The sequence below is a fragment of the Brassica napus genome, chromosome C6 (assembly GCF_020379485.1).
Source record: "Brassica napus cultivar Da-Ae chromosome C6, Da-Ae, whole genome shotgun sequence".
NCBI classification, from domain to species: Eukaryota; Viridiplantae; Streptophyta; class Magnoliopsida; order Brassicales; family Brassicaceae; genus Brassica; species Brassica napus.
The window spans coordinates 22,050,476-22,078,142 of NC_063449.1; the positions used below are offsets into that span (position 1 = coordinate 22,050,476).

The following is a 27,667-nucleotide window of genomic DNA, read 5'->3' on the forward strand; positions in this document are numbered from 1 at the left end:
GCATATCATATCATTATATCATATAGTTTGACCAACTTATGTATCTAACAACATATAAAAATCGAAGGTGGACCTACTTATTTTTCAATTGAATGTAATTAACTACCTAATTGAGTGCTACCTATGCATTGGGGCCTATTTTAATTAATACAAAATTGAAGTTATATCTTTTCAAATGTTTCTCAATTAATATATAGGGGATTATAATTTTCCCATAAATGAAGTAAAAATTATGTTTAAGAAAATTATGTTTTCAATTCATACATAACAACACGCGGATTGAGATATGCTTCGTATGGTTGCCCTCTTGTTTTTTAGTTAAAAATAGGAAAAATATTTAGGATAGCGATAAATTTGTTTTTATTAAAAAAATAGTTTCTAAGGGTTAAAATGATAAAAGGTTTTTTTTTTTTGTCGGCAACAAAAACAGACTCATGTAGACTCTGCGAACTACCCCGGTAGCTCTGCATCCATATGAACGACAAACGACGGTTGTTTCCTTGCACTGCGCACGAGGCTGTCCGCCTTTGAGTTATGTGTCCGTGGTATATGAATGATCTCTGAGCTGTTAAAACTTCTCTTCAAAAAATGTATGTCTTCCAAATAGCTTGCAAAGGCTGACCACTCTTCTGGTTCCGAAACCATCTTCACCAATTGAGCACAATCTGTTGCAAAAGTAACCCATGACTGTCTAAGATTCCTCGTGCATATATTAGAGCCTCTATCTCTGAGTGTAGTGGCGACTGACTCGCTCTCGTATTCCTTGCTCCCATTAGTCCATCATAACCTTCCAGAGTACTATACCATACTTGCCCTGAATATCTATCCTCATTTTTCCAAGATCCGTCCGTAAAACACCATCTACCTGGTATATTCGGGATTGTCAATTGTACAGGAACTTGGGTGCGATCCATACCCTGAGTCTGAGAATTTTGTGCTTCCGCCCAAAGTAACGATTATGTTTCTGCCAATTTGAGAGTATCTCTCAGGTCCATATCCAAATTGCTAAAAACTTTGTTGTTTCTACCTTTTCATATATACCAGAGAATCCAAGCAAAGTAATGATCCTCCAATCGGGGGATACTCTCCAAAATAAATGATCCATATTGGTAAACAATGATTGAGTGGAAAATATATCTGGATTCGTTGGTATCCGTGAAAATGCCCAGCCCTGAACTGCCAGTGGACATTCAAAAAATACATGATTAGTGGACTCCTCGGGGGCTCCACATCGGTCACATATTGTATCTCCTTGCATTCCTCTTGACCTCAAATTTTTCTTAACCGCTATACATCCAGTCAATAGTTGCCATAAAAAATGTTTCATCTTAGGTTGGCAGCGTACTTTCCAACAGAACGCCTTCAGCGGTGTTATCGAAGGACCATACTGGGGTGGCATACTTTCTCTGTCCGGATATACTCGTTCCACTTCATATCCAGATTTAACCGTGTATTTCCCATTGTTTGTAAAATGTCATCCATTCCGGTTGTTAAAACAATCATTTTTAATAACTTTGTTATATTTTTCTGTTACGATTTTAGTAACCAAATCGTGTTTAAAAGCCTAATAATATGCGGTGATTAATTGGCTTAATTTCGGTTCATTACTAAGGAAGTGATTATGGTTAGTATTCTTTATCAAAAAGTGTGATTGTTTTATATAAGGAATTTTATTATGGATTCAATATTTGCAGATCAATTAATACTCGACTATATTCCATTTACAAAATTTTGTAGAGAAATTTTAGGAAGTTTCGATATCGTGTCTAACAAATTTAGGTTAGTCTTAGTATACACCTTCTCGCCCAAGTTTTGTCAATTAAATAGGTTACAAATTTAGGTTAGTCTTACTACTATTTGTGTTTTCAACTGACGCATTTTTACTGGTTTTTCAATAGGGTAATACCATCCAAGCCACATTCTTCTGAGATTTGGATGCATCAACTGAAATGCCATTGGAGGAATGTCATTGCTATGAAATTAAAAATTTCATACTAACAACTCCATCAGAGAGTCTTCGGTTGACAAAGAACCGATACCATATCAAACTCAATAAGACCTCTATCATTGTGATGATCGATCCATTTCTCAAGTCCAACTATTATTGTTTTCCAAAGTTTGACGACCTCTATCGCGGATTCGCCCATCCTAAATTTTCTATTGGTATGTTTATATATGATCTTCTTTTCTTTAATAGTCAAGTTTAATTATAGCCGTAAATCGGCAATATTTTGAGTGTGATTGTCTAAAGTTTTATTTTTTTTTCTTTTGTATATCAAATAGATATTTAAGGGGTTGTAGTAGGAGTAGGATTTCTTGAAGAATATATGACAGAACCTACCAACGGGAACAATGGTTTCATTAACCATAAGATCCGTTTCTTTATAGTAAACATGGAGTAAGTATTTCACATCCGAACTTAAAAGTTACGCATTTAATTAGTTTTAAGTTTTTAAGTCATGAATTTTTTTTCTTCGTTACAGTAACATTGTCATTAAGTGTGTTGCTTATGGAGCACTTGCTCATGTTTTCCACGACTTATGGAATTCTACAAATGCAAATGTTGTCGTCTGTGTGTTACAATTTTGGAAAATTAATTGGAGAGAAGGTAATTTGTAGTATTACTTTATAATAGAAACTAGGGGGTGTCCGCGCTTCGCGCGGAATATTGTTTTATTGTTGTTAAAAGTATGATTTTTTGGATAATGTAATTATGTGATCACTTTTATTTGTTAAGAATGTTATTTGGTGTTTTTATTGTGTTATGTAGTAGTAATAGTGATATGTTAATATATTTTGTCTTTGTTTTTTTAATAATGTGTTTTGTCTATATAGTATTTGTTAGCAGTGAAGTGAGCCTCTAATATAAAAATATATTGAATTTCAATAACTTTGCATTTATGCATTGGTTGATTCTAAGATTTACGGTTTCAGCGTCAAAATTTTCTTTTAATTTTTTTTATATTTTTGAACATTATAACTTTCAAGATGTTTTCGTTTTTTTCCCATATTTTTACATTGAGCCTTCAACATCTATGTATTTTCTTTACGTTTCTGGTATGCGGTGTTTCTCATCATCACCAAAAAAGACTCACCTCATGCTCTTGTTCTTTATCGCCTTCTTCACCTTGAGATTTCTGGTATTTATTGTAGATCGGGTTTAGGAGTTCCCAGTTGTGCGGTTGTTTCTCGCATCATTTTAGGCTACTCCATGCAATATTGGATGCTCCTCTTCTTCCTTAGATTTTAGCTGATGTTAGGAATTGCATCTCTTTGGGTTGGGTCAGAGTTTAGTCGTCTTTGAAGTTGTTTTCCTCGTCGTTGGCTTACCATTGTTACTCCCCTCTCGTCTTGGTTTTCAAGATATGGTTTTTGGTGATCTGACTTCTATAGCTCGAGGACGGCTCCACGATTTGATGATTTCGTTTTGTCTACCCTTCCAGCTATGTTCTTTCATCTCGTTGCAGCTTTCAACCCTGCTTGCGTCTCTGTGACTCTCTCTCTCTTTCGCCATGTTTGCCACTCTAGGTTTGGATAGTGTTCTCCTCCGAGTATGCTCTGTAGATTTGGAAGATTGTTTCTGGTCTCAAGTCTGGACTCATGTTTCTCGGGGTTGGCTTCATTTCTCCCTCACTCATTTTGTTCTCTTCTTCCCTTAGTATAAATGTGTGATATTAGACTCTTGGAGCTTTGGTCCCTTCTATCCAGAATTTTGTGGTTCTTCCCCGGCATAGGCGTCTTGTTTGTACTTGTTTAGTTTGTGAGATGCTTCTTACCTCTTAGCTGGTGGTTGTGCTTATCGTTTGTTATGTATGTCTCTTCCTGCTTCGTGGTGATTTTGGCCTTCTGTTGATTATTCTTACTCTAATCCGCTTTCTTGGTTCTTTGCATTGGTCCTTGATCACGCTCATTTGTGTTCGAGTGATTGCTTTATCCGAAGATTATATTTCTACATTTTACTGACTTTTGATTGTTCTGACCAAGATACTCTATGATAAAGTGGGGTAAGTTAGTTTTCGTTCTTGATCGCCTTTGAGCTCTGGACCTTTATTGAGTTAGTGTTTCTTTGGCTTTTTTTTTCTCTGGGATTATGGTGGTTTTATGTTTAAATTATGTGTTCTGATTTAGTTTGGTTAATATTAAGATAAATAGATAGTTGTAAATGAAATAATAGAAAATAGTAAAAAATAATAAAATAACGAAAGTTTATGTTATTTTTAGCTGCGAATAAATTAAATATTTAAAGTACATTTATATTTTTTACTTATTTCTTTATTCGTTTTGCAATTTTTTGAACAGTAAAATAGATTAAAATATATTAGCAAAATTCAAATGATGATGGTTAGTGTGAGAAGGATTAGATAATGTATAATTAGAAAATAGTGAACCAAATTGCAATAATCTAAAAGAAGAAGGATCTAAAATGTAAAAAGACAAAAAGCTGACACGTGGCAGCAAACCCCCCTGCCACTTGTCGGAAGAAGGGAAAAAGTCTACTTTATATATAAAGATTTGTTGGAGATGATATCCCCTTAATATTTTGCTCACCTATTTTTTTTTTCATTTTAAGGTCTATTAAAGCATGTGACCAACATTGATGGGTTTTCCATAATTATTTTTGAATCCAATGATGTTCCAGAAATTGATGATTTCAGAAAAAGGTATACCAATTAGTTTAGTGCATTTGGTTATCAGCTATGTTTTGTTCGGTAAAATAATTCTTAGTTATTTCTCTCTATAGGATTGCAAATCATGAGTTCTGAAGATCTTTTTCGTGGCATTTCGGTTTTATCATTTTTTTTATAAATTGTTTCTTGCGTATTTTAATTTTCTATTACTTATTTTCCTTTTAAAATTGTAATCATAATTTTAATTATGATAACAATTAATTTATTTCAAATGTTTTGTTTTGTATTAAATTCATAATAAGTTGATTGAGATTATTGCATACTATTATATATTTCTACATAAAAAATCTAATTGACACATAATCAATCACACAAGCTTTTTCAATTAAACAATTAATCGTTTATTATATATACATTCACACTTTCGTTTGATATCAAACAATTAGATCTATTTTGTGTGCATATAACTTAGTTATTCGTAATATCGTAAGATTAAAAAAAAAATCTCCAATAGTCTCTCACCCGCACAGGGCGCGGATAATCACCTATACGAACAAAGAAAAAGAACTTCTTCCACGAGTTGAAGTTCGAAATGAACTTCTTAACCACTGACATAAATTTCCGAGGGACCAACCTATGCTTATACGTATCTGTGACAAGTTGAAGCCTCAAAAGCGCTTCATAATGATCGATGGAAAGGGAAAGGCCATGCTCGTAGCTTAGGATTAGGATCCCAATAAGATGCTGAATGGCAAGGGGAGTCAACTGGCTTATCGCAACTTCGAAACGGTCCAACACTCGGACGAGAATTTTGGGTATTGGGAACCATAGGCGACAACGCACTACGAACGCCTCGTAGCAAGTGAAGTAACCCTCTGGGGGGCTGTTAGCACATTCCCCACGGCGAGGAACCCGGAACTCCACAGCATCCGGGATATGGTAGAATGATCGCATGATCGCGAGAAACTCGTCGGTACTCCTTCTTGCATCCCCTTTCTCGATTCCACGATGGGTCAGGACCGGGAACGACTTCTCCTTGGGAGGGGTCAACGAGCCATAATGAGCAACCCACCATGCCTCGTTCTCGGCAGGATGTACCGAGTGAGGCACAAACTCCATCTTCGGAACAATGAGCTCTTCGTAAGCACTCGCGGATGAAGATCCTTTTTTCGCAATCTTTTTCTTGCTCGACAGCTTTAAACTTCTCCTAAGAAAATAGAGGAAAAGGGTGGAGAGAAAGAAAGAAATTTTTTTTCTTAAGAAAGATCTTAGAGAAAGACAAGAAAGTGAAAAAATTATGAAACAAGTTACCTCCCTTCTTATAAGCATGAGGATTTACTGTTCAAGCTCGGACTTTCGGATATTAATTCCATCCATCACGCCTAACTTGCCGAACATGCCTAACCGCACGCTAGGATCCTACGATGCATGATCCTAACAGGCTGGGGGGCTAACTGTTGGGGTCAAAAACGGTTACGACGGAATTACGACGGAAAGTTCGTTCTTTATCAAAAAGAATTCGTAGTAAACGTGTCGAGTCGGAAGACGGCCCAAAGGGATCTAAAACACGACTCGAGGCCCATCCTACGATTTCTTAACCAAAAGCCCGTAAACCGCAGCACGGTTACGCTTGGTCCACAAGGAAGGATAAATGTCAAGTTTCCGCGGATAAATACAGTAGTTTTGAAGATAATTGGAAGATCGGGAAAAATAGAATATCTCCATTTTATGTTATGACGGCTTAAGGGCAGAAGAGTAAAAGCGTAAACCGACCTTGGAGCTAGTATATAAGGAGTCCTAGGCGAGGAGCATGAGAGAGGATTTTTCAGAGCAAACTTAGCACTTGGAGCAATTTAGGCAATTTTCCGGTTTTGTTATTTCGAGCTGTGACTCAATTAGGTTTAGCCGTCTTAGGGTTGCTAGAACTAGGAATCTCGCCGACAGCTCTCGAGCCCAGGCTTATACCTTGTTGTAAACGCTCATACGCAGATTCGGAATAAGATCTACTTTGCCCTCTTTTTCGATTTATTATTCTTATCGTTGTTATTCTCGTGTTCTGATTGCTTGACGTGTGGTAATTAGCAGATATCCAGGTCCTCTGGGAAATTAGGGTTTTCCTAGTTTCCGTATTTAAACGAAAATCGACAGTGCGAATTTCGGTTCCCACATTCGGTTCGGTTTGGTTTTTGGATCGGTTTAATTAGATATTTTTTTAGTTTAATTTTTTAAGGGAAATTTTGTTTTAAAACATAAATTATGTAAACATAATCTATGTGAACTGAATTCAATATAAAACTGAAACATAAACCTTTAAAAACCAACAAATCATTAGTAATGTCTCTTATATCAATAAAATTAAAAAGCATGCAATGAATCATCTTCCATGTGATATCATCAAAAAACCTGCAACAAATCAATAACTAATATATGTCATAAACAAGGTAGACGAGTATTTATTTATATCTTTACTACTCTAAACCCATGATTCCATTACCATGAATCTAGTATATTCTTGGGAGAATTGGAAAAACAAGACACTTTCGAAGTTTGTTTGTCAAAATAAGACTTTGGTCGTTTTGGACTAGTTTTGCCCTTGTGTTGTGGAAAAAATAGTAAACTTAGGTAAAAAAATATAAAAAAATGTAGAATCATTAGAAACCAAAGTATATATACTTTTATGTTTAAATTTAATTTTTAAAAATTGTGGAACTATGTTTTATTTAATATCAAAGCTATAACAGAATACTTATTCTAGCCATCTACGTAGTCTACAAATCGAATATAAAGTATTGTACATAGGTTTACCTTGGATAGAAAATATAAACTACAATTTCTTCAATAGTTTACCTTAGCTAGATTTTTTGTCGTAATATTCTATCTTGATATCTTTTTTACAAGTTCTATCCTAGAGTCAGTGAAATACCTTTTCTTTTTTACAAGTCATACCTTGTTCTACCTTTTACTATATAATAGCCTAAGGCAGAATGTAGTTTTCATTCTCTCTACATATTTCTGCCTTACGTATGATGTATATTCTTGCCAAATAAAGTAAAAATGGAAACTTCCAAATTTCGTGATCATATCTTTCCTAAATATATCCTAACTAAATATTTCCTAAATATCTCCCCCCCCCCCCCACGATTTTCTCCCTTTTCTCTTCACATGATCTCTATCTCCCTCGTTCCTTGTTCCTCTCTCTTCTTCATCGACAATCTCTTCTATCAACCAACACAAGATGGTTCTAATCTACGTTAAATCTGGTGTATGGATGTCAAGTTTCAGTGACGAGTGGAGTTTCTTGGCAGACAAACAAAGGCGTGGTCGAATGGTGACATTAGAAACTACTACTTTACTGGAGGAACTCAAGATCATGGTGTGTGAAGATTATGGGGTCGACCCTAATTTGGTTAATGTCGAGTTCAGTTATGAGATGGTCAATCAAAGAGGAAATCCTCCCATTAGTATCAGTAATGATCGACAAGTGTGTAACTTTGTGGGCTACGCAAAGAAGGGTTCCTCTACAACCTTGTGTGTCACGTTCTCTGGTACTGGTACTGGTGTAAAGAAAAAGGAACGAGTCAATATCGATCTGAATAAGGAACCGTGTGATTCAAGTAATGTTGAGGAAGGTGAAGTTCCTGACATAAATCTGGGAGATTTTGCAGAACCATCAACAAAGTGTTGTGATAAAAGGAAGAATCATGTCGTTGAGGATGGTTCCGGTCATGCTGGTTCAAAGAGTGAAAAGTATGGCGATAGTGAAAAGGAAAGCCGAGCTGGGAACACAGATTTCGTGAAGAAAGATCAACTTTTCCGAAGTAAACGTGTCCTAAAGGCAACAATGGAAATTTGGGCGATGAAGAATAATTACGATTTCCTTGTTACCAAATCAACGAAAAAGTGGTGGTCTATACGATGTAAGGATAATACGTGCAACTGGACTGTGCGTGCGGAATGTGTTGATGGGTCTACATATTTCATGATCAATAAGTGTGTGGGTATACACTCATGTGCTCCTTCAAAGAAAAGTAACTTCGGAAAAACGGCGTCGGCAAGAACTATTGGAAAGCTGATACAACATCGATTTGATGATGCCAATGATGGCCCCAAAGCAAACGACATCATTCAGTTTATGAGCCTAGAACATAGCTGCGAAATTACTTATTGGCACGCTTGGGAAGCTCGTGAGTATGCAATTGCAGCTGTTAGAGGTATACCAGACGAAAGTTATGCAAAGATACCAAAATATTTGCATATGATTAAAGAAGCTAATCCTGGTACACACACCAAAATATTTGCATATGATTAAAGAAGCTAATCCTGGTACACATACTCACTATGAAACTAAGAAGGATGGTAGATTCATGTATCTATTTATGTCGTTTGGGCAATCAGTTAGAGGATTTCACAGTCATATGCGTAGGGTGATTGTAGTTGATGGAACTTTTCTGAAAAATAAATATAAAGGAGTTCTACTTGTTGCTACAGCTGTAGATGGTAACTCCAACTTGTATCCAATTGCATTTGGAGTTGCTGATTCAGAGAATGAAGAATCATGGGAGTGGTTCTTCAGACAGTTGAGTGTGGTTATTCCTGATAGTAAAGACTTAGCTTTTGTGTCAGATAGACATGCGTCAATTGCTAAAGCAATCAGGGATGTCTACCCACGATCAAAGCACGGAATTTGTATACACCACTTGCTAACCAATGTGGTTAAATTCTTCAGGACAAAGGGGTTCACTACCTTGGTCGAGAAGGCTTCAAAGGCATATAGGTATAGTGAATTTCAGGAACGTTTCACAGAAATTGTTGATATCAGTCCGGCACTTGGAAGATATCTACAGGAGGCTGATGTGAGAAAATGGGCTCGTTCTCTCTTCCCTGGATCCAGGTATGACATCGGGACCAATAACCCAGCCGAGCCGATTAATTCAGCTCTGAGATCTCCTAGACAATTTCCAGTAATTCCTTTGCTAGATAGTATAAGAGAAATGATGACCCGATGGTTCTATGAGCGTCGCATGTTAAGCTCCAAACATATTGATCCTTTAACCGTTAAGGTGGAGAAAAAGATTGATAGGAGAATCGTGAAGGCTCGAGGGTTTCAGGTTCAGAAGGTTGACAACTTCAGATCACTTGTTAAAGGAGACATATATGATTGTCATGTTGATCTGGAAACCAAAACATGCACATGTGGGAAATTTGATTTAGGAAAAACTCCATGCAGACACGCCATTCCTGCAATTTATTGTCGAGGTATGGAAGTATATAAACATTATCTTGGTACCTATATATTCCAGCATTTTGCAGCGTTTAGACATTGGTCGGGTTTTTTTTTGACACAGGTATGGAAGTACACCGATTTACTGATGGCGTCTATAGCACTGCAACGTGGAGAGCTGCCTACGCGGAATCCATTAATCCCATACCAGTTCCAGAGGCTGAATGGAATGTCCCAGATGAGGTTAAACTTGCGAAGATCTTACCACCAGAGTCAAGAAAGAGTGCTGGTAGACCAGTAAAGAGAAGGTATGAAACAGTAGAAGACAAAATTAGATCTTCTCAAGGATCAACAAAGAAGAAAAAGCACAAGTGCAACCGGTGTGGTATGGAGGGACACAAGAGAGGAACATGTGATAAACCTATCTAGTTTGTTGTGTGTGTTCTTTGTTATTTGCTTTTTGCTTACAACATTGTTGTGACAAATCAAATTTTCCTATTGACAGTTTGATTTTTGCAATTTTTTTTGTTATATTCGATGCAAATCACCAAAAACATCAAAGAACATAGTCTTACATTTATTTAGAAAAAACAGAACAAGAAATTGAACATCATGCATAGGTAAGGTACATGAAGACCATAGCAAAACAACACACAAACAAAGCTTTGATGATCCTTAACTCTCTCATGCATTCGATGGAATTTTCTTCACAACGAGCAATTGCATCTTCCATCTCTTCAAGTCTACTCTTATGTCATTTCAGCATTGTCTCAGAAGCTCGTACTGATTTTTGAAACTCGGAATTGTCCACTAGCAGCACATCAAACAGATCCTGAAAGTCTTCAATTTCCTCAACAACTGACTTATCAGTCCATTTGAACAAGTGAGTTTTGTCCTTCATCATTAACATCAACAAACAGTTAGATTGGAGCGACGACAAGGTTATATGAATACAGACTAACCATCTCAGATCCCATCGGACAACAATGGAACAATCATTCTGGATTTTTGACAGTTGTTGAAGTGAAAAGATGCACTGCCTTGCCGCAATTGCATCTTTTCGGAATTCCTCTTTGTTTGGTGTGCTGATATCTTGAATCGACAGAAGAACCGACCGAAGACATGATTGAGTTGATCTCCCAAGTTCTCTCCCCTTGATTTCTCTCTGTCGTGAAAGAATGAGGAAGAAAAGGCATTAGGCCAAAAAATAATACAAAACTACGTCGTTTCATGACGTAGAAAACATGTTTTATACCTGAGGCAGATCTATTAAATATAATGAAAAACGATTTAGGGGTTCGTTAGGGATTAGTTAGGGTATGTAATTTTACCATATATCCACTAAAGTAGTGATTATACATGAAACAAAAAAATACATTATTAGTGGCTATAAGAACTACAAATGGAATTATTAAACAAATACATGTCATTCTCAACACAAATGGTAAGAGTTTAGAGTAAAGAGTTCTTATGTATAGGGTTCATTTAGGCTTTAGGGTAAATATTGGGTTCGTTAGTGGTTTAGGGTAAAGATTGATAAGTTTAGTGGTTTAGTGTAATTGGAAATTTTAGTTGTAAATATTTCATGCAAAATCAAACTACAAATAACTAGTAAACTAAAATAGTGTCATGTCACATAATTTCTAGAAAGGTGTATAATTCCCTGTCCACGAGATGTATGGATATATGTCATCCTACACAAGAAAGGTGAAAAGAGTCAATCATTAATACAAACATTTGTTTGTTTTTCTACTTGTTAAAATAAATATTTACCTTGGGTGTTAAGATGTTCTCCAACTTGTTGAGCTCCTCGTACGAAATCTTTGCAGCTCCCATCCAGTTTACACATCTAGGACCGTTCTTAAAACTTTTGTTCAGATTTTTTCCACAGAGCTTTCCAAGCTTTGGTATTGCTTCCATAGCCCATATCTGAAGACCGTAGGTGAAGCCATCTAACACGTAACTCTTTGGATTCTCCTTCCGTTTATCTCATTTTTCAGCTATTGACTCGCATAGAAGGTCAAAAGAAGCAACTCCCCAAGGGTAGTTTCGAACCTGCTCAAGATCCATAACCAACTTCACGTACTTGATGGGGATAGGTGCCTTCTCATCTCTCCCGCAAACCATACAAACAATGATGCAAAGATACACCAGCCTGATTCGATCAGCATTACTCCACTTCTTAACAGCTGCCCTGTGATGTTCCCACAGCTCGAAAATAGAAATCCCCTTATTTGTCCTGATCACTAAGCTCCAGAAACCACCATCATCATCCCAGTCAACCAACTCCTTAAGTGAGAGACTAGTATCGCACTGAAGCCCGGTAACTGCGTGGAACTCAAGCAATGAAAATCGGAGAGGTCTTCTCGCAAAGACAAACCAGAGCTCATGATCTTTGTAAGTCAACAGCTCCCTACACAAGAAGCCGTGTATCACTCTCGCCGAGAATCCCAAACCATTATCGAACAGCTTAAAAATCTGAGCAAAAACATGATCTTTCTTCACTGTCTCCAACTCCTTTGGCAACCACTCCATCAATCTTTTGAAATAGCGTACCATCTTGCAGTTGTTATTGATCTGATGCACTTGGGTCTCTTCACCCGGCTTAAACAACCGCTTTGGTAACTCCTCAGACATACCTACAATCACAGAAAAGAAGTTTATAATCAGAGCACAAACAAAGAAAGAAGAAGATTTGACAAAAAACCAAACCTTTGAATCGGAAAACAACAAAAACGAATCTATTTGTCAATTTTCCCTCTTTCAAAAAAGGACCAAAATCGAAGATAAGAAACTAAAATCAAAACACCCAAACAATAACATCCATGAATTGCGTAATGTATAAGGAGATTAATCAACCCATTCAAGTAATTTAGATTAAGAAATAAGAGAAATCGGATTTAAGTGATGAGAAACTTTAAGAAATCTAGGGTTAAGAGAATCAAAACAAGTAATCGCAAACTCACCTTCTTAGAAACGTGAGATGTTGATGAAATTGATGGTGGAAGAAGAAGAAGAGCGTCTGACGATGTCGTAGAGTAAGAACAAATCTCCAATTCTTCAGGCTGATAACAAAGAGAAAGACGAAAATAACTAGATTAGAGATGAAAAATGAAAGTTAAAGAGTGAAGAAACGATTTGGCTTTGTTCTTACCCAAAATCGCCATTGGAGGAGCTTCAAACTTTCGGCGGAGAAGATGAGAGAGGTTCGTTAATCTCTAGGGTAAATCGACTTTTGTTTCTAGTTTTTTTATTGTTTTTCCTTTATTTTTACTTTCTGTTTTTACTTTTTATTTTTTTGTTTTTTTAAAAGTGGTTAAATATATTTCGAAATATTAATATTAATTATATAAATCTTAACTATGCTAATTTGAGGGCAATATGGTATTTAGAAAATTATAAATCCTACTTACCTAAAGAATTTTCAAAAAGTCCTATTCTGACAAATCGAAGTATAAAATGTCTTTATTTTCCAATTTTCTCTATATTCTTTTCACTAACTAGAATTAGAATTGAAAACAGAACGTTTCAAAACCCATAAGAGCATGAAAGCACATAACTATTTTTATATTTCACAAAGATTATTACCTATATATATATAAAGGCTTTTACGTAGTGCTTTAGCTCGTCTAATTAGACGTGTCATTCCCATGGGGATTAAGTTCTACAAAAAAAAGAAACATCAGAAATTAGTTGAGAAATGGAAAATACGTGATTTAGTATTAGAATTTTAGATATTGACATTACTAATATTTTTAATATTTTTAATTTAAATATTTACAAAAATACATCGGTTTTTCGGTTCGGTTCGGTTTTAAAGCAAACCAAACCGAACCATTCGGGTTAGGGAAATCTTCAACCGAATAGTTTGAAATAGACTTTGGTTCGGTTTGAATCGGTTTCGGTTCGGTTGGTCAGTTTTGACTCGGTTCGGTTCGGTTTTTTTGTCCACCCCTAATCAAACCGTCCAAACTGAAAATTATTGTCAAATCGCCGTCCCAAGGAAGGTTATTGAAGATAATTCCAATTTTGCTTTTGCAACTCTTTGCCAATTAAAAAAAATTTAGATAGTGATAACTATTGGGATCGTAAAGGAAACTAATAGTATATAATGGAATGTGCTTTGGTGCGATGTAACTTTCTCCTCGTTTGAACTTTGTGACCTAAGCGATTGCGTAGACGATTGAATCACTTTTTAAATAATAAATTTCGAAAAGGATCTCGATTCGTTTAAGGATTCATATTGCAATGAATTATAAGTTCACCAAAAAAATAATAATATATATATATATAAGCAAAACCACAAATGTTTATCTTCAACTTCAAGCCATTAGATTCTTTATCATGATTATCTTATAGTTAATAGTTTGGTCCATTAGGTTTGCTAAAAGTTAAAAAAAAATGAAAATCAAGTACCTTCGTTTTTCCTAAAGACTGTTTTTCTTGGCGATTAACTCTGAATGTATGAATATATCTAAGTCATAACTCATAAGTACTCGATGCAGAGCCTATCATTTTGGTATGGTTTAAACTTTGAACTAAAAATAAACTAACAAAATAACTTGTCCTCGACCTTGTCGTCGAATGATAAGGAGACAAATTTGGGACACCAACACCTTTCACTTTCGATCGACCTGGTATACGAAATAAGTTACATTGTTTATAAACACCTATACATATATAAATATCTGTTTATGGCTCATTTGTATATTGGAGAGAGTCAACTCGGTAACTGATAGAAAAATAGTAGACAAGTAACGGTATAAAATCATCTTAAATAAATTTACTTATTGGTAAACCTAACTTCCACTGAAAATTATGTTTAAAATTCTCAAAAAAAAGCATGGCAAAGTTTTTAATCCCAAGTGAAAATGATAAAGCACATAAGAAAAATACTAGGGATTTACATATTCTCTCTAGTCTCTTTCATTTTTGGTGGATCAACTACGAAAAGTGAGATTAAAAATATAGAAGTTAGAGGCGAGAACATTAGAAAGTACTATGGGGATTGAATATGGACAAGAGTGAAACACTATATATGTTATGGTTGGCTAACTAAAAATGTGCTATTTCATAGTGCTAATAAAGAAGAAAATACAGTAAATAATCATGGTGATTTGTACGTTTAGTCAATATATATCTTCTAAACATTTCTTAATGACGGAGTTTTGTGAAGAATGAGATGGAGGAAGCAAAAATCAGCTGAAAGATGTGAAAATGTCATGGAAAACAATCGAAACTCTATGAATCATTCTAATTTAAGCACGTTATAGATTCAATTTTATTATCTTAATTAAATGGAAAATCTTCATATATGAAAATCAACTATAAGAGGAGAGGTTATCGCGAGTTGGCGAGTCGGATGTAATCTGGGTGTAGTATGTGTCAACGTTATGGAATTTTCTATATGCTTATGCAAGAATGTATACATCCTTAGTCACTTTGGATTGTAAATAATAGAATTGGCGAAGCAGCCGTATAAATCTGGTTGACCAAAAGGGTCCCATTTCTTCCACACTAAAATAGATAAGGTCGGCTCTTTTGTGGGTTCACTATGATCTACGTTACTTTCAATTTTGATTTCAATTTTAAAATATTTCAAATTAGTCTTCTTCATTATATTAATTATTATAACGTTTTTAATGCGAAAAAATCAGATGCGCGTTAGACCCCAAAAACATATTAAAAAAACTAGAGTTTTATCCGTGCCATTAGTGGATATTCTTTATTTTACTATAAAAATTCAACATTTAGATGTAAAATAATAAGTGTTTTATGTATAACTTTCTATTCTATTAAAATGATCAGTTTGCTTGGACTTGTATTATAGTGTTATTTAAATTATTTTTAGTTTGTAAACAAATTCTTTTTTTTTGAATTGTATATTGTTGGTTAAAAGACCAATTTTTTTAGATTGGTTCGCTGGAAATAAGTGAATATTGTTAAACTAACAGATAAGATGTGTAGATCAGTCCAGTTTTAACACCATACATTAAACCTATTTACTTTTCACAATATCAAACCTAAAGGATAGCAATAAAAGAAATTTTAATTTATATAAATGATATATAAAATATGTTTCGGCAGATTCCATGATACATATTGGTTAAGATTATCCTAATTTATACACATATTTTAAGGAGTTTAGACATTCAAAAACCATATAAATATTATATTTTTAAACATAGTAATAATTACCTTCCTACAACAATTAAATCTTATAAGTATTTTCGTAAATATGTTATAAGATTAAAAATAAGTAAAATATGCTATATTTTAGCTGATAGAGTATTTTTGTTCGGGTATCAAATTTTACTAGTATATTCTTTATAATGTAATTCAAATCCTCTATTTTTTTCTTTCTCTAAATCGTTTTTGGATAGCTCGGCTTACCCTACGGATATTTTTAGAATAGTTTGTAAATATACTTTTAAATTTATGAATTTTTAATAGTATATTTCTATAATTTGGATATATAAGAATAATTAGTATATATGTGTAAAGTAATATTCTAAAGATGAAACTTCGTGAAACAATGTATACAAATAATTTTTTTTTGTAAACTTTTACATCTGAAATTTGTATATATCGTTTTAAGAATTCAAATAGTATTTACTGGTTACATAATTCATGGTATTAGTACGTATAGACTTCTACGTGAGAGGATTTCATAAAAATGTAAGTATAATTGGTATCTATCATGTTTTACAAATGAATTTTAGTGTTTCTATATAAATGTAAGTATAAGCCACATATACAAAGGAAAATAGTACTTTATATAAGTATATGTGTAACCCACAATAAATTCGTCAAATGATTCAAAAGGTTTCTAATGTGCGTAGGTGTTTATAATTTTCAAATGTTTTTAATGGTAAAGTATATCCATGAATTTAGGGTTTAATATAAGTGAGATGAATATGTTCAAATTTAAATGACAACTTTTGTATAGTAGATAAAAAAATAGGACTCTAAATTAATAGATTGGATTCCGATGCATATGTGATAGGGGTGGACACTTCGGTTATTTTCTCGGTTCGGTTTGGGTTTGATTCGGTTTGGTTAGTTTGGTTCTAGTATTTTTCCAACTGAAGTAAAGCATAGTTAGTTTGGTTCGGTTTGCGTTCGGTTCGGTTTATATTCGATCGGTTTGTATTCGGTTCGGTTTGTATTTGGCTTGGTTTGTTTTTTTGGATCGGTTTAATTAGATTCTTCTTAGTTTAATTTTTCGAAGAGAAATTATGTTTTACAACATAATTTGTGTAAACATAAACTATGTGAACTAATTTCAATATAAAACTGAAACAAAAACCTTTAAAAAGTCACAAAAAGTATATATAAGAATTAAAACAAATTAAAGTTAACTAAAATAAAAAAAACAACAACATCATTAATAATGTCACTTATATCATTAAAATTAAAAAGCCTGAATGAATGAAATATTTTAAATCAAATATTTTGATGATTACATATTAAGTTAGAAGAATATATGTTAATGAATAAAAAATAGAAAATATGTGGTTTAGTATTAGAATTTTAGTATATTGGTATTACTAATATTTTTAATTTAAATAATTACAAAAACACATCGGTTTTTCGGTTCGTTTCGGTTTTAAACCGAACCGAACCGAACCATTCGGGTTGGGAAAATCTTCAACCGAATGGTTTGAAATAGACTTTGGTTCGGTTTGAATCGATTTTGGTTCGGTTGGTTCGGTTTGACTCGGTTCGGTTCGTAAATTTTGCCCACCCCTGGTATGTGACACCATGTCATCACTAGCTAGCCCGACCTTCAACTTGACTCTTTCCCCATTCACATCTCTCAAGTCGGTCCTACAGCCTAATAATTGAATATATTGATCACTGTTTACATAATTAAATAAATAATGCATAAAATCTATATAGAATAGCCAATAGCGAAGCCTAAACGATTGATTTGAATACATCATGTTCTTATCTGAGAAACAAATTAGGAGGCCGTAGAACCTGAAATCCACACTAAATATTTAGTAATATTGTTTAGTAAAGATTATAAAAGAAATAATATGGACAAAGATATCCTCAGCACATAATGATATAATCAAATTCCGATCGACAAAAATAGACTTTTATTATTATGTGATCAAGATATGACACGGATTTACAAGGAATGATTGCAACAACAAACTAAATCTAAAGTGAAAATACAGAGAGAATGAGTTCGAGATCGAGGTCAAATGTATTGAGTGTAGTCGCGCGGATTTGACGTGACATGACCTTAGAACTGGGTCCAGGGGTCGACCCACTCCGCTTGACCCACTAACACGCAGATCGATTCATTTCTTTGACTGAAAATTTTGATCCGCATGACCTGCGAAGAAAGAATCATATTTCCGCACCTGTTCTGCTTAGATTTGTAGGTAACCCACGGGACCCCTGGTAATAAATATTTAAATAAAATAAATATTTTAATTATATATTAATTATTTTTATATAAAAAATTAAATATTTATAATTTAAAAGTATTTTACATATTTTTACGAAATATTTTATATACTTTTACGAAATATTTTTTACAGGTTTTTTTTTGCAGGTTGGTGGGTATCCGCGATTCAAATTCGGCCGACCCGCACCTGCCCTGCTTAAAACATACTCAACCCGCACCCGCATGTTAAATCTTTTGAATTAGCCGATCCACACCGGCCCCGCGGCAGGTCGGGGCGGGACCCGCGGGTTAAGAGTTAAATTCCCAGCTCTACATGAACTCCACTTCCTTATCGTGTGGATGAGCGTAACTAGGTCAAAATTCGGTCATCCTTACGTCTATTCGAGATCCCTTTCGAACCGTTGGCGAGTTCTTTATAAATCGAATCATATCCATCTTCTTCCTTTCACTTTTCTTTCGATCGTTTCTCTCCTCTTATCGTTAATTAATTCATGTATCGATTCTAATGGCTACATAGAAATTTGGCCCCCCATCTGAGGTCGATCCTCGAAGGTTCTGACATGGATGATCTCTACGACCTTTGGGGAGTTGGGTACAAGGTCGAGACGTCGCTTTAAGACAACGGTGAAATTCCTGAGAATGTGATGCCCGGTTATTGCAGCGCGTACATGACGTACTTCAAGGATTGCTGATATATGGTGTTTTTGGCATCTTGTATATATGTTTTCTAATTGGTTTTCAAGTCTTTATCGAGTCTTCCTAGTACTTTTTGAGTCATTACAGGTCTGGAGTTGCATTGGATGAGAGATAGACCAGTTGGAGGAAGAGATGCAGAAAAGAGTGCAATTTGGCGATTTTCACGCAGAACAGTCTTGATGGTTGTTCCCGATCGCGCGGAACACCCCGAGTGCATGTTCCAGCGGCAGAGATTTTTCAGGAAGTTTCCAAATATTTCGGGATTTTACCTAGGGCTTTCCCCTTTTACTCTCAGGCCGCCATAGACCTGCATATATATCTTTTCTTATTATTCTAGACATTCTATGTTACTTTTTAGAGAGATTTTGGAGAGAGAAAACTTGTACTCTTGTTAAGGGAGAAGAATCTCTACATCCTTTGGAGAAGATTTCTAAACCCTCTTTGATTTTTATTATTGATTCAGGCATGTTTTCTTCATCTGTTATCTCTATGTTTTCTCTGTCCATTGCTGAGTAATCTGCTTGCTTAGTCTAGGGTGTTAGGGTGTTAGATCAATGAGCTAAAACACAAATAAGGTTCATTGTTGATTGTCTCCATTCATGTTTATGCTTACTGCCCGCATTAAACTAGCTATTTATTGTTTGAACCTAGGTTTAATCTAATCATCAAAAGTGTTTAGGTTGCTAGAAATAACATGAATGGGCAGCTTGTCCCTAACCAGCGAAAGTAGATGTTAGGGCAAATTGTGAACTAATCAAATATGTGCTTATTGTTTGTCTTCATGTTTTAATCCAAACGAGAGTTTAGGTATTAAGACTGATTGATGAAAGGAGAGATACCACGAAAGTGGATCGATCTACGTGTGTAATTTGAGTTCTAGACTCGCGCTTAATAAAACCTTGAATAGGTGTTTGGCTCATGATCGTTTGACACCCCATCCTTCACCCTAGGCTAGCTCTTTAATCAATTGAAAACACCAAACCAATATGTTACTTGTTCTTACGATTTCTCAACCTTTTAAACCCCCATATTGTTTTAGCTTAATATTGATCCCATAAAGATAAAGTGTAATCGTTGGTCTCTGTGGATTCGATCCTAAAGAGCTACATCGACATACCATTCGATTGTGGTAGTGTGCACATTAGGTTAATTGGTGTGCGTATACACGTAATATCAATTTGACGCCGTTGCCGGGGACCATCTTTTTACCTTTATTTTTTGGTTATTTATTTAGTCTAAGACCTCTAACTTGCTCTATCCTTTTTGTTGCAGCTAATTTTCAGGTGCATGACCAGTAGACATACTCGGAGAAACGCACAAGGAGAGTTAGTTACATTTAGCGACCAGGAGCTAGCAAGGTTAGAAAGAACAAACCGTCAACAATCAGGGCCGAACAACGCCATAATGGGCGACTACGATAATCAAGAGAAACTCACTGCTTAGTTGCAACAGATGCAACAACAGTTGCTTCAAATGCAGCAGACCATCCAAGCTCAGCAGGATGCTGCTGAATAGGCTGCTCTCGCGCGGCAGGAACAACAGGCGCAAACTACTTCAATCGGGCAGATAAACCTTCCTTGCAACATCCCTACTACTCGTTCTGCCATAGTTCCTCCACCCTGCACCAGGCAGGACTTCGAGATCAAGCCTACTTTGATCGGTCTAGTACAGAGAAATGTGTTTTCTGGTCTCTTTACAGAAATTTCAATGGAGCATATTGAGAGCTTCGAAAAAAGTCTGCAGTTTCACTCGCACGAATGGTGTTCCACCAGACTACATCAGGTGCATGTTATTCTCATTCTCTCTTGATGGAAAAGCTGCACGGTGGTTGAACTCTCTCCCTACCATCTCTCTCACTTCATGGGAACAGGTCCGATCAGCGTTCCTCAGCCATTTCTACTCTAAGGCGAGAACAGCTGCATTGAGGAACAAGATCACCTCCTTCAGACAGCTCACTGATGAGCCTTTCTGCGATGCATGAGAGCGCTTCAATGACTATCGCAGAGAATGTCCTCACCATGGATTTGATGATAACTACCTCTTGGGAATTTTCTATGATGGAGTTGACTGGAAATTTCAGAGTGCTATGAACTCTGCCAGCAATGGAGACTTCGTGACTCAGACCACTGATGGAGCGTTTGAGCTGATTGAGAACATGGCTGCCACCTCAGCCAATAAGAACGAGGTGAGTGATTGCTCCAAGAAAGGGAACAGTTATGACACCCAGAAGATAGATGAGCTGACTGCCAAAGTTGATCAGCTACTGAAAAACAACCAAGGGCACATCTTCAGCATGGAGAAAGCTACAGCCCGGCAGATTCAGAACCAGAACCAGCGACAACCGCAGAGCAATCGGCAAGCTGTTCCAGCTACCGGGAATAGTCAACCAGATGAGCTGAAGGGTCTGGGTATGATGATGCAACAACTGTTGCAGGGTATGCAGATTCATGGCAAGGCATTGAATCAGGTTTCTACATACATCAACACTAGGATGGACAACATGTTCACTGAACTGAATACAAAGTATGATACAGTGAGCAACCACATAAAGAGGATTGATGGTCAACTTGCTCAAACAACTGAGAGTGTCAAGAGTCAGCAAGGTACCCTTCATGGAAAGAAAGTGATGATTCCTACGGTTGAGCATTGTAATGCAGCAGAGCTGAGATGTGAGAAATATGAGGGAAAGGAACCGGAGCAACTGTCTGTTGAGACTGTTCCAGACGCAGAAGAGAGAACAGAGCACTCTGCTAGCTCTAAAGTGACTGCTCCCGACGAACTTACTGAGACTCCACCAGTTCGAGTCTATGTTCCTAAGGTTCCATATCCAATTCCACCTAGACATTTGATGGATCCTATTAGTTCAGAGCAGCTAGCTGGGTTTAGGAAGATGGTGAGAAGGCTTCCTTAAAATATCTCATTTGAACATGCTTGGGAGATTCGGCCATTGCATATGTTCTTCAAGAGTTGCCGAGAATCTCAGGAGGATATCAAGGCACTCTTTACTGAAGCACTGACACCATCGATGAAGGTACTGCCTAAGGTTGATGACCCTGGAAAGTTTGTTTTTCCTTGTTCCATTGCTGGAGTGAAATTCATGGAAGCTCTTTGTGATTCTGGGTCTAGTGTGAACCTTGTCTCAAAAGCGATTGCAGACGAGTTGGGCATTGTTGATGTTGAGCCTTCTCTGGTGACTCTGGCTTTTGCAAACTCTTCCATGGCAGTCCCTTATGGCACAATTCGCAACCTTCCTGTCCAAGTTGGAAACTGTATTCTCCATACCAAATTTCAGTTTGTTGAGATGAGCAAGGATTATGAGATGCCTTGAATCTTTGGAAGGTCATTTATGGCTACAGTAGGAGCAGTCATCGACAGGTCTAATAAGAGAGTCTCCTTCTCCAACATCAACAAGAAGGTTTTCTACAAGGCTTTCCCAACCAGATCACAAATACGATACGCCTCTTGCATCTCAGTGGTTAGTGGAGAACAGCCGAAAATTGTTCCTAAGGAGTTTGGAGATAAGAGGGGGATCAAAGAAGTCCTGGATGGAGATTCTCACACTGATACAAAGAAACTCAGTGGGAATGCAAAGGTGGATGAAAAAGTCCAAAAGAAAAGGGTCAAGGGTGATCCTACAATGACTTTGATACCGCGGAAGTGTGATGAGAAATCCATTGAGTATGAGGAAAAGTGTAAGGGTACCTCTAAACCTTTCTCTAAAGTCAGAGTAATTCTCACACATGAGCTGAAAGAGAAAGGAGAAGGTGCTGTGAAGGGGTTGTTGAGCAGAGTTATAAATTTTAACATATCTGATTGTGGAGCTTATTTTGGAACAAGCCCTCATGATCAACTCGACTGATCCCTGTCACCAAGTCAAGCTAGTGACTTAAACTAAGTGCTTGGTGGGAGGCAACCCACTGGTAAGTGTAAATATAAGTTGGTTTTGTTTTTGTTTACTTATTTTTTGTTTTAGTTTATTGAGTCTCAGGTCAAAAAGCAAAAAAAAATCCGAGATACTTCAAAAATTCTAGGTGGCAGCAATGGAACAACCTGCACTCTGAAAAGAGCGGCTGTTCCAGGCGACCATCTGACGATAGAACACCCAGAATTTTCGTGGAGCGCCTGCTCCACTCAGTTTGAGTCAGTTTTTATGATCGAGTCAGTCAAAACTTTGTGGGAATTAGGACCTTATTCTGTGTTGATCACTGACCACCTCGTGCTTTAGTTATCTTATTCAGTGACCTTAGCAGTGGCGAAAGACACACATGTGGACTTGGAACACCCTGACATTATCTCATTTGGTTCTCCAAAAGATTTCAGCTTGTCGAGGTTACACTAGAAAGACATAGCTTCATTTAACTTGAACCTAATCTTGACTGCAATTCTTCTTATTATGGGCATTAGATCAGGGAAAAGAGAATACACTCAGGACTTCTTATTCTTTTTATCCATCTTGTTGATCCTGAGTGGCTAGCTCATCTTTAACTAGTTCCCACCCTGCACCTTAGCCTTTATTCCACCTTCATGCATTTGTTTTTCAGTATCATATGTGCAGATATGTGCAAAAAAGTCGGAGAGGAAAGGATCAATGCAGCCTCTTACTCGTTACTGCTGCAGAAATTCAGTTAGAAAGGAGAACAAGCAGATTAAGGGAGCAACCGCTCCATAACCAATGAACTGTGCAAGAGCAGGGGTGGAGAACCAGAATGGTTACGAAATCAGAACCACTAGTGGCACTCAGAACCATCATGTATTACCTCCTTCTTCGTCACATCACCATATCAGTCTTCAAAAAAAAAAAACGAAAAATAAAGTGATGGAGAAAGGGAAGAAAGAAAAGAAACATGGAGCCACTGGGAAATTCGAGCGAGAAGTTGGTACCAAGTGTTGAAGAGTATGCAGAGGAAAGTGGAAAGCAGAACAATCAGTCGCCTATTCCATCATCAGAACAGTCGCACCAGATATAGCAAAAACGAGTAGAGGCTGCGGACATCAATGGATCTATCCTCTCTTGTCATTTTGTGAGATATCCTGCATCCTCTACAATGAAATGGTAGCCCCCAAACACTCTTAACTCCACCATTAAATAGCTTGTTCCACACCTAGACCGTCTACCCTGAATAGTGCCCGTGATGAGAAGCTCACGCTACTCTTAATTGAATGTAAGGAGCTTTGTCTGGAAAGTGTAGCTTTTGCAGGTTTGAGATGTAGAGTATGGAGCCGATCTTGAACAGCAGTCAGTGGGGTTTTGGTAAGAGTGTGTTGTCCTAATTTTACTACTTGTATGGTTCAGAGATTTGTGGTTAAAGTATGGTTGCTGAGAATAGGAGAGTTCCCACACTTTCAAACCTTTCTCCCTGTTCTTGATACTTGACATTACTTGACATTGTTTGAGGACAAATAAGGATCTATGTCTGGAGGAATTGATATATGGTATTTTTGGCATCTTGTATATATGTTTTCTAATTGGTTTTCAAGTCTTTATCGAGTCTTCCTAGTCCTTTTTGAGTCATTACAGGCTTGTAGTTGCATTGGATGGGAGATAGACCAGTTCGAGGAAAAGAGGCAGAAAAGAGTGCAATATGGTGATTTTCACGCAGAACAGTCTTGATGATTGTTCCTGATCGCGCGAAACACCCCGAGTGCCTGTTCCAGCGGCAGAGATTTTTAAGTAAGTTTCCAAATATTTCGGGATTTTACCTAGAGCTTCCCCTTTTTACTCCCAGGCCGCCATAGACCTGCATATATATCTTTTCTTATTATTCTAGACATTCTACATTACTTTTTAGAGAGATTTTGGAGAGAGAAAACTTGTACTCTTGTTAAGGGAGAAGAATCTCTACATCCTTTGGAGAAGATTTCTAAACCCTCTTTGATTTTTATTATTGATTCAGACATGTTTTCTTCATCTGTTATCTCTATGTTTTCTCTGTCCATTGCTGAGTAATCTGCTTGCTTAGTCTAGGGTGTTAGGGTGTTAGATCAATGAGCTAAAACACAAATAAGGTTCATTGTTGATTGTCTCCATTCATGTTTATGCTTACTGCCCGCATTAAACTAGCTATTTATTGTTTGAACCTAGGTTTAATCTAATCATCAAAAGTGTTTAGGTTGCTAGAAATAACATGAATGGGCAGCTTGTCCCTAACCAGCGAAAGTAGATGTTAGGGCAAATTGTGAACTAATCAAATATGTGCTTATTGTTTGTCTTCATGTTTTAATCCAAACGAGAGTTTAGGTATTAAGACTGATTGATGAAAGGAGAGATACCACGAAAGTGGATCGATCTACGTGTGTAATTTGAGTTCTAGACTCGCGCTTAATAAAACCTTGAATAGGTGTTTGGCTCATGATCGTTTGACACCCCATCCTTCACCCTAGGCTAGCTCTTTAATCAATTGAAAACACCAAACCAATATGTTACTTGTTCTTACGATTTCTCAACCTTTTAAACCCCCATATTGTTTTAGCTTAATATTGATCCCATAAAGATAAAGTGTAATCGTTGGTCTCTGTGGATTCGATCCTAAAGTGCTACATCGACATACCATTCGATTGTGGTAGTGTGCACATTAGGTTAATTGGTGTGCGTATACACGTAATATCAATTTGACGCCGTTGCCGGGGACCATCTTTTTACCTTTATTTTTCGGTTATTTATTTAGTCTAAGACCTCTAACTTGCTCTATCCTTTTTGTTGCAGCTAATTTTTCAGGTGCATGACCAGTAGACATACTCGGAGAAACGCACAAGGAGAGTTAGTTACATTTAGCGACCAGGAGCTAGCAAGGTTAGAAAGAACAAACCGTCAACAATCAGGGCCGAACAACGCCATAATGGGCGACTACGATAATCAAGAGAAACTCACTGCTTAGTTGCAACAGATGCAACAACAGTTGCTTCAAATGCAGCAGACCATCCAAGCTCAGCAGGATGCTGCTGAATAGGCTGCTCTCGCGCGGCAGGAACAACAGGCGCAAACTACTTCAATCGGGCAGATAAACCTTCCTTGCAACATCCCTACTACTCGTTCTGCCATAGTTCCTCCACCCTGCACCAGGCAGGACTTCGAGATCAAGCCTACTTTGATCGGTCTAGTACAGAGAAATGTGTTTTCTGGTCTCTTTACAGAAATTTCAATGGAGCATATTGAGAGCTTCGAAAAAGTCTGCAGTTTCACTCGCACGAATGGTGTTCCACCAGACTACATCAGGTGCATGTTATTCTCATTCTCTCTTGATGGAAAAGCTGCACGGTGGTTGAACTCTCTCCCTACCATCTCTCTCACTTCATGGGAACAGGTCCGATCAGCGTTCCTCAGCCATTTCTACTCTAAGGCGAGAACAGCTGCATTGAGGAACAAGATCACCTCCTTCAGACAGCTCACTGATGAGCCTTTCTGCGATGCATGAGAGCGCTTCAATGACTATCGCAGAGAATGTCCTCACCATGGATTTGATGATAACTACCTCTTGGGAATTTTCTATGATGGAGTTGACTGGAAATTTCAGAGTGCTATGAACTCTGCCAGCAATGGAGACTTCGTGACTCAGACCACTGATGGAGCGTTTGAGCTGATTGAGAACATGGCTGCCACCTCAGCCAATAAGAACGAGGTGAGTGATTGCTCCAAGAAAGGGAACAGTTATGACACCCAGAAGATAGATGAGCTGACTGCCAAAGTTGATCAGCTACTGAAAAACAACCAAGGGCACATCTTCAGCATGGAGAAAGCTACAGCCCGGCAGATTCAGAACCAGAACCAGCGACAACCGCAGAGCAATCGGCAAGCTGTTCCAGCTACCGGGAATAGTCAACCAGATGAGCTGAAGGGTCTGGGTATGATGATGCAACAACTGTTGCAGGGTATGCAGATTCATGGCAAGGCATTGAATCAGGTTTCTACATACATCAACACTAGGATGGACAACATGTTCACTGAACTGAATACAAAGTATGATACAGTGAGCAACCACATAAAGAGGATTGATGGTCAACTTGCTCAAACAACTGAGAGTGTCAAGAGTCAGCAAGGTACCCTTCATGGAAAGAAAGTGATGATTCCTACGGTTGAGCATTGTAATGCAGCAGAGCTGAGATGTGAGAAATATGAGGGAAAGGAACCGGAGCAACTGTCTGATGAGACTGTTCCAGACGCAGAAGAGAGAACAGAGCACTCTGCTAGCTCTAAAGTGACTGCTCCCGACGAACTTACTGAGACTCCACCAGTTCGAGTCTATGTTCCTAAGGTTCCATATCCAATTCCACCTAGACATTTGATGGATCCTATTAGTTCAGAGCAGCTAGCTGGGTTTAGGAAGATGGTGAGAAGGCTTCCTTAAAATATCTCATTTGAACATGCTTGGGAGATTCGGCCATTGCATATGTTCTTCAAGAGTTGCCGAGAATCTCAGGAGGATATCAAGGCACTCTTTACTGAAGCACTGACACCATCGATGAAGGTACTGCCTAAGGTTGATGACCCTGGAAAGTTTGTTTTTCCTTGTTCCATTGCTGGAGTGAAATTCATGGAAGCTCTTTGTGATTCTGGGTCTAGTGTGAACCTTGTCTCAAAAGCGATTGTAGACGAGTTGGGCATTGTTGATGTTGAGCCTTCTCTGGTGACTCTGGCTTTTGCAAACTCTTCCATGGCAGTCCCTTATGGCACAATTCGCAACCTTCCTGTCCAAGTTGGAAACT

The 27,667-nt window shown here is 37.1% G+C and overlaps 1 protein-coding gene and 2 non-coding genes across 3 annotated transcripts; 1 reads left to right on the forward strand and 2 right to left on the reverse strand.

Annotated features, from left to right (window-relative positions):
* Positions 1-20,885: 20,885 nt before the first annotated feature.
* Positions 20,886-20,992, reverse strand: LOC125589429. Its single transcript, XR_007325618.1, has one exon. It is a non-coding gene; the product is annotated as a small nucleolar RNA R71 (small nucleolar RNA).
* A 61-nt stretch (positions 20,993-21,053) lies between these two features.
* Positions 21,054-22,295, forward strand: LOC125588402. The gene is made up of 3 exons (XM_048759732.1): positions 21,054-21,152; positions 21,228-21,860; positions 21,951-22,295. The coding sequence occupies exons 1-3, from the start codon at positions 21,054-21,056 to the stop codon at positions 22,293-22,295; spliced, it is 1,077 nt and encodes a 358-aa protein (XP_048615689.1).
* A 4,021-nt stretch (positions 22,296-26,316) lies between these two features.
* LOC125589430 lies at positions 26,317-26,423 on the reverse strand. The gene has a single exon (XR_007325619.1). It is a non-coding gene; the product is annotated as a small nucleolar RNA R71 (small nucleolar RNA).
* Between the last annotated feature and the right edge of the window lie 1,244 nt (positions 26,424-27,667).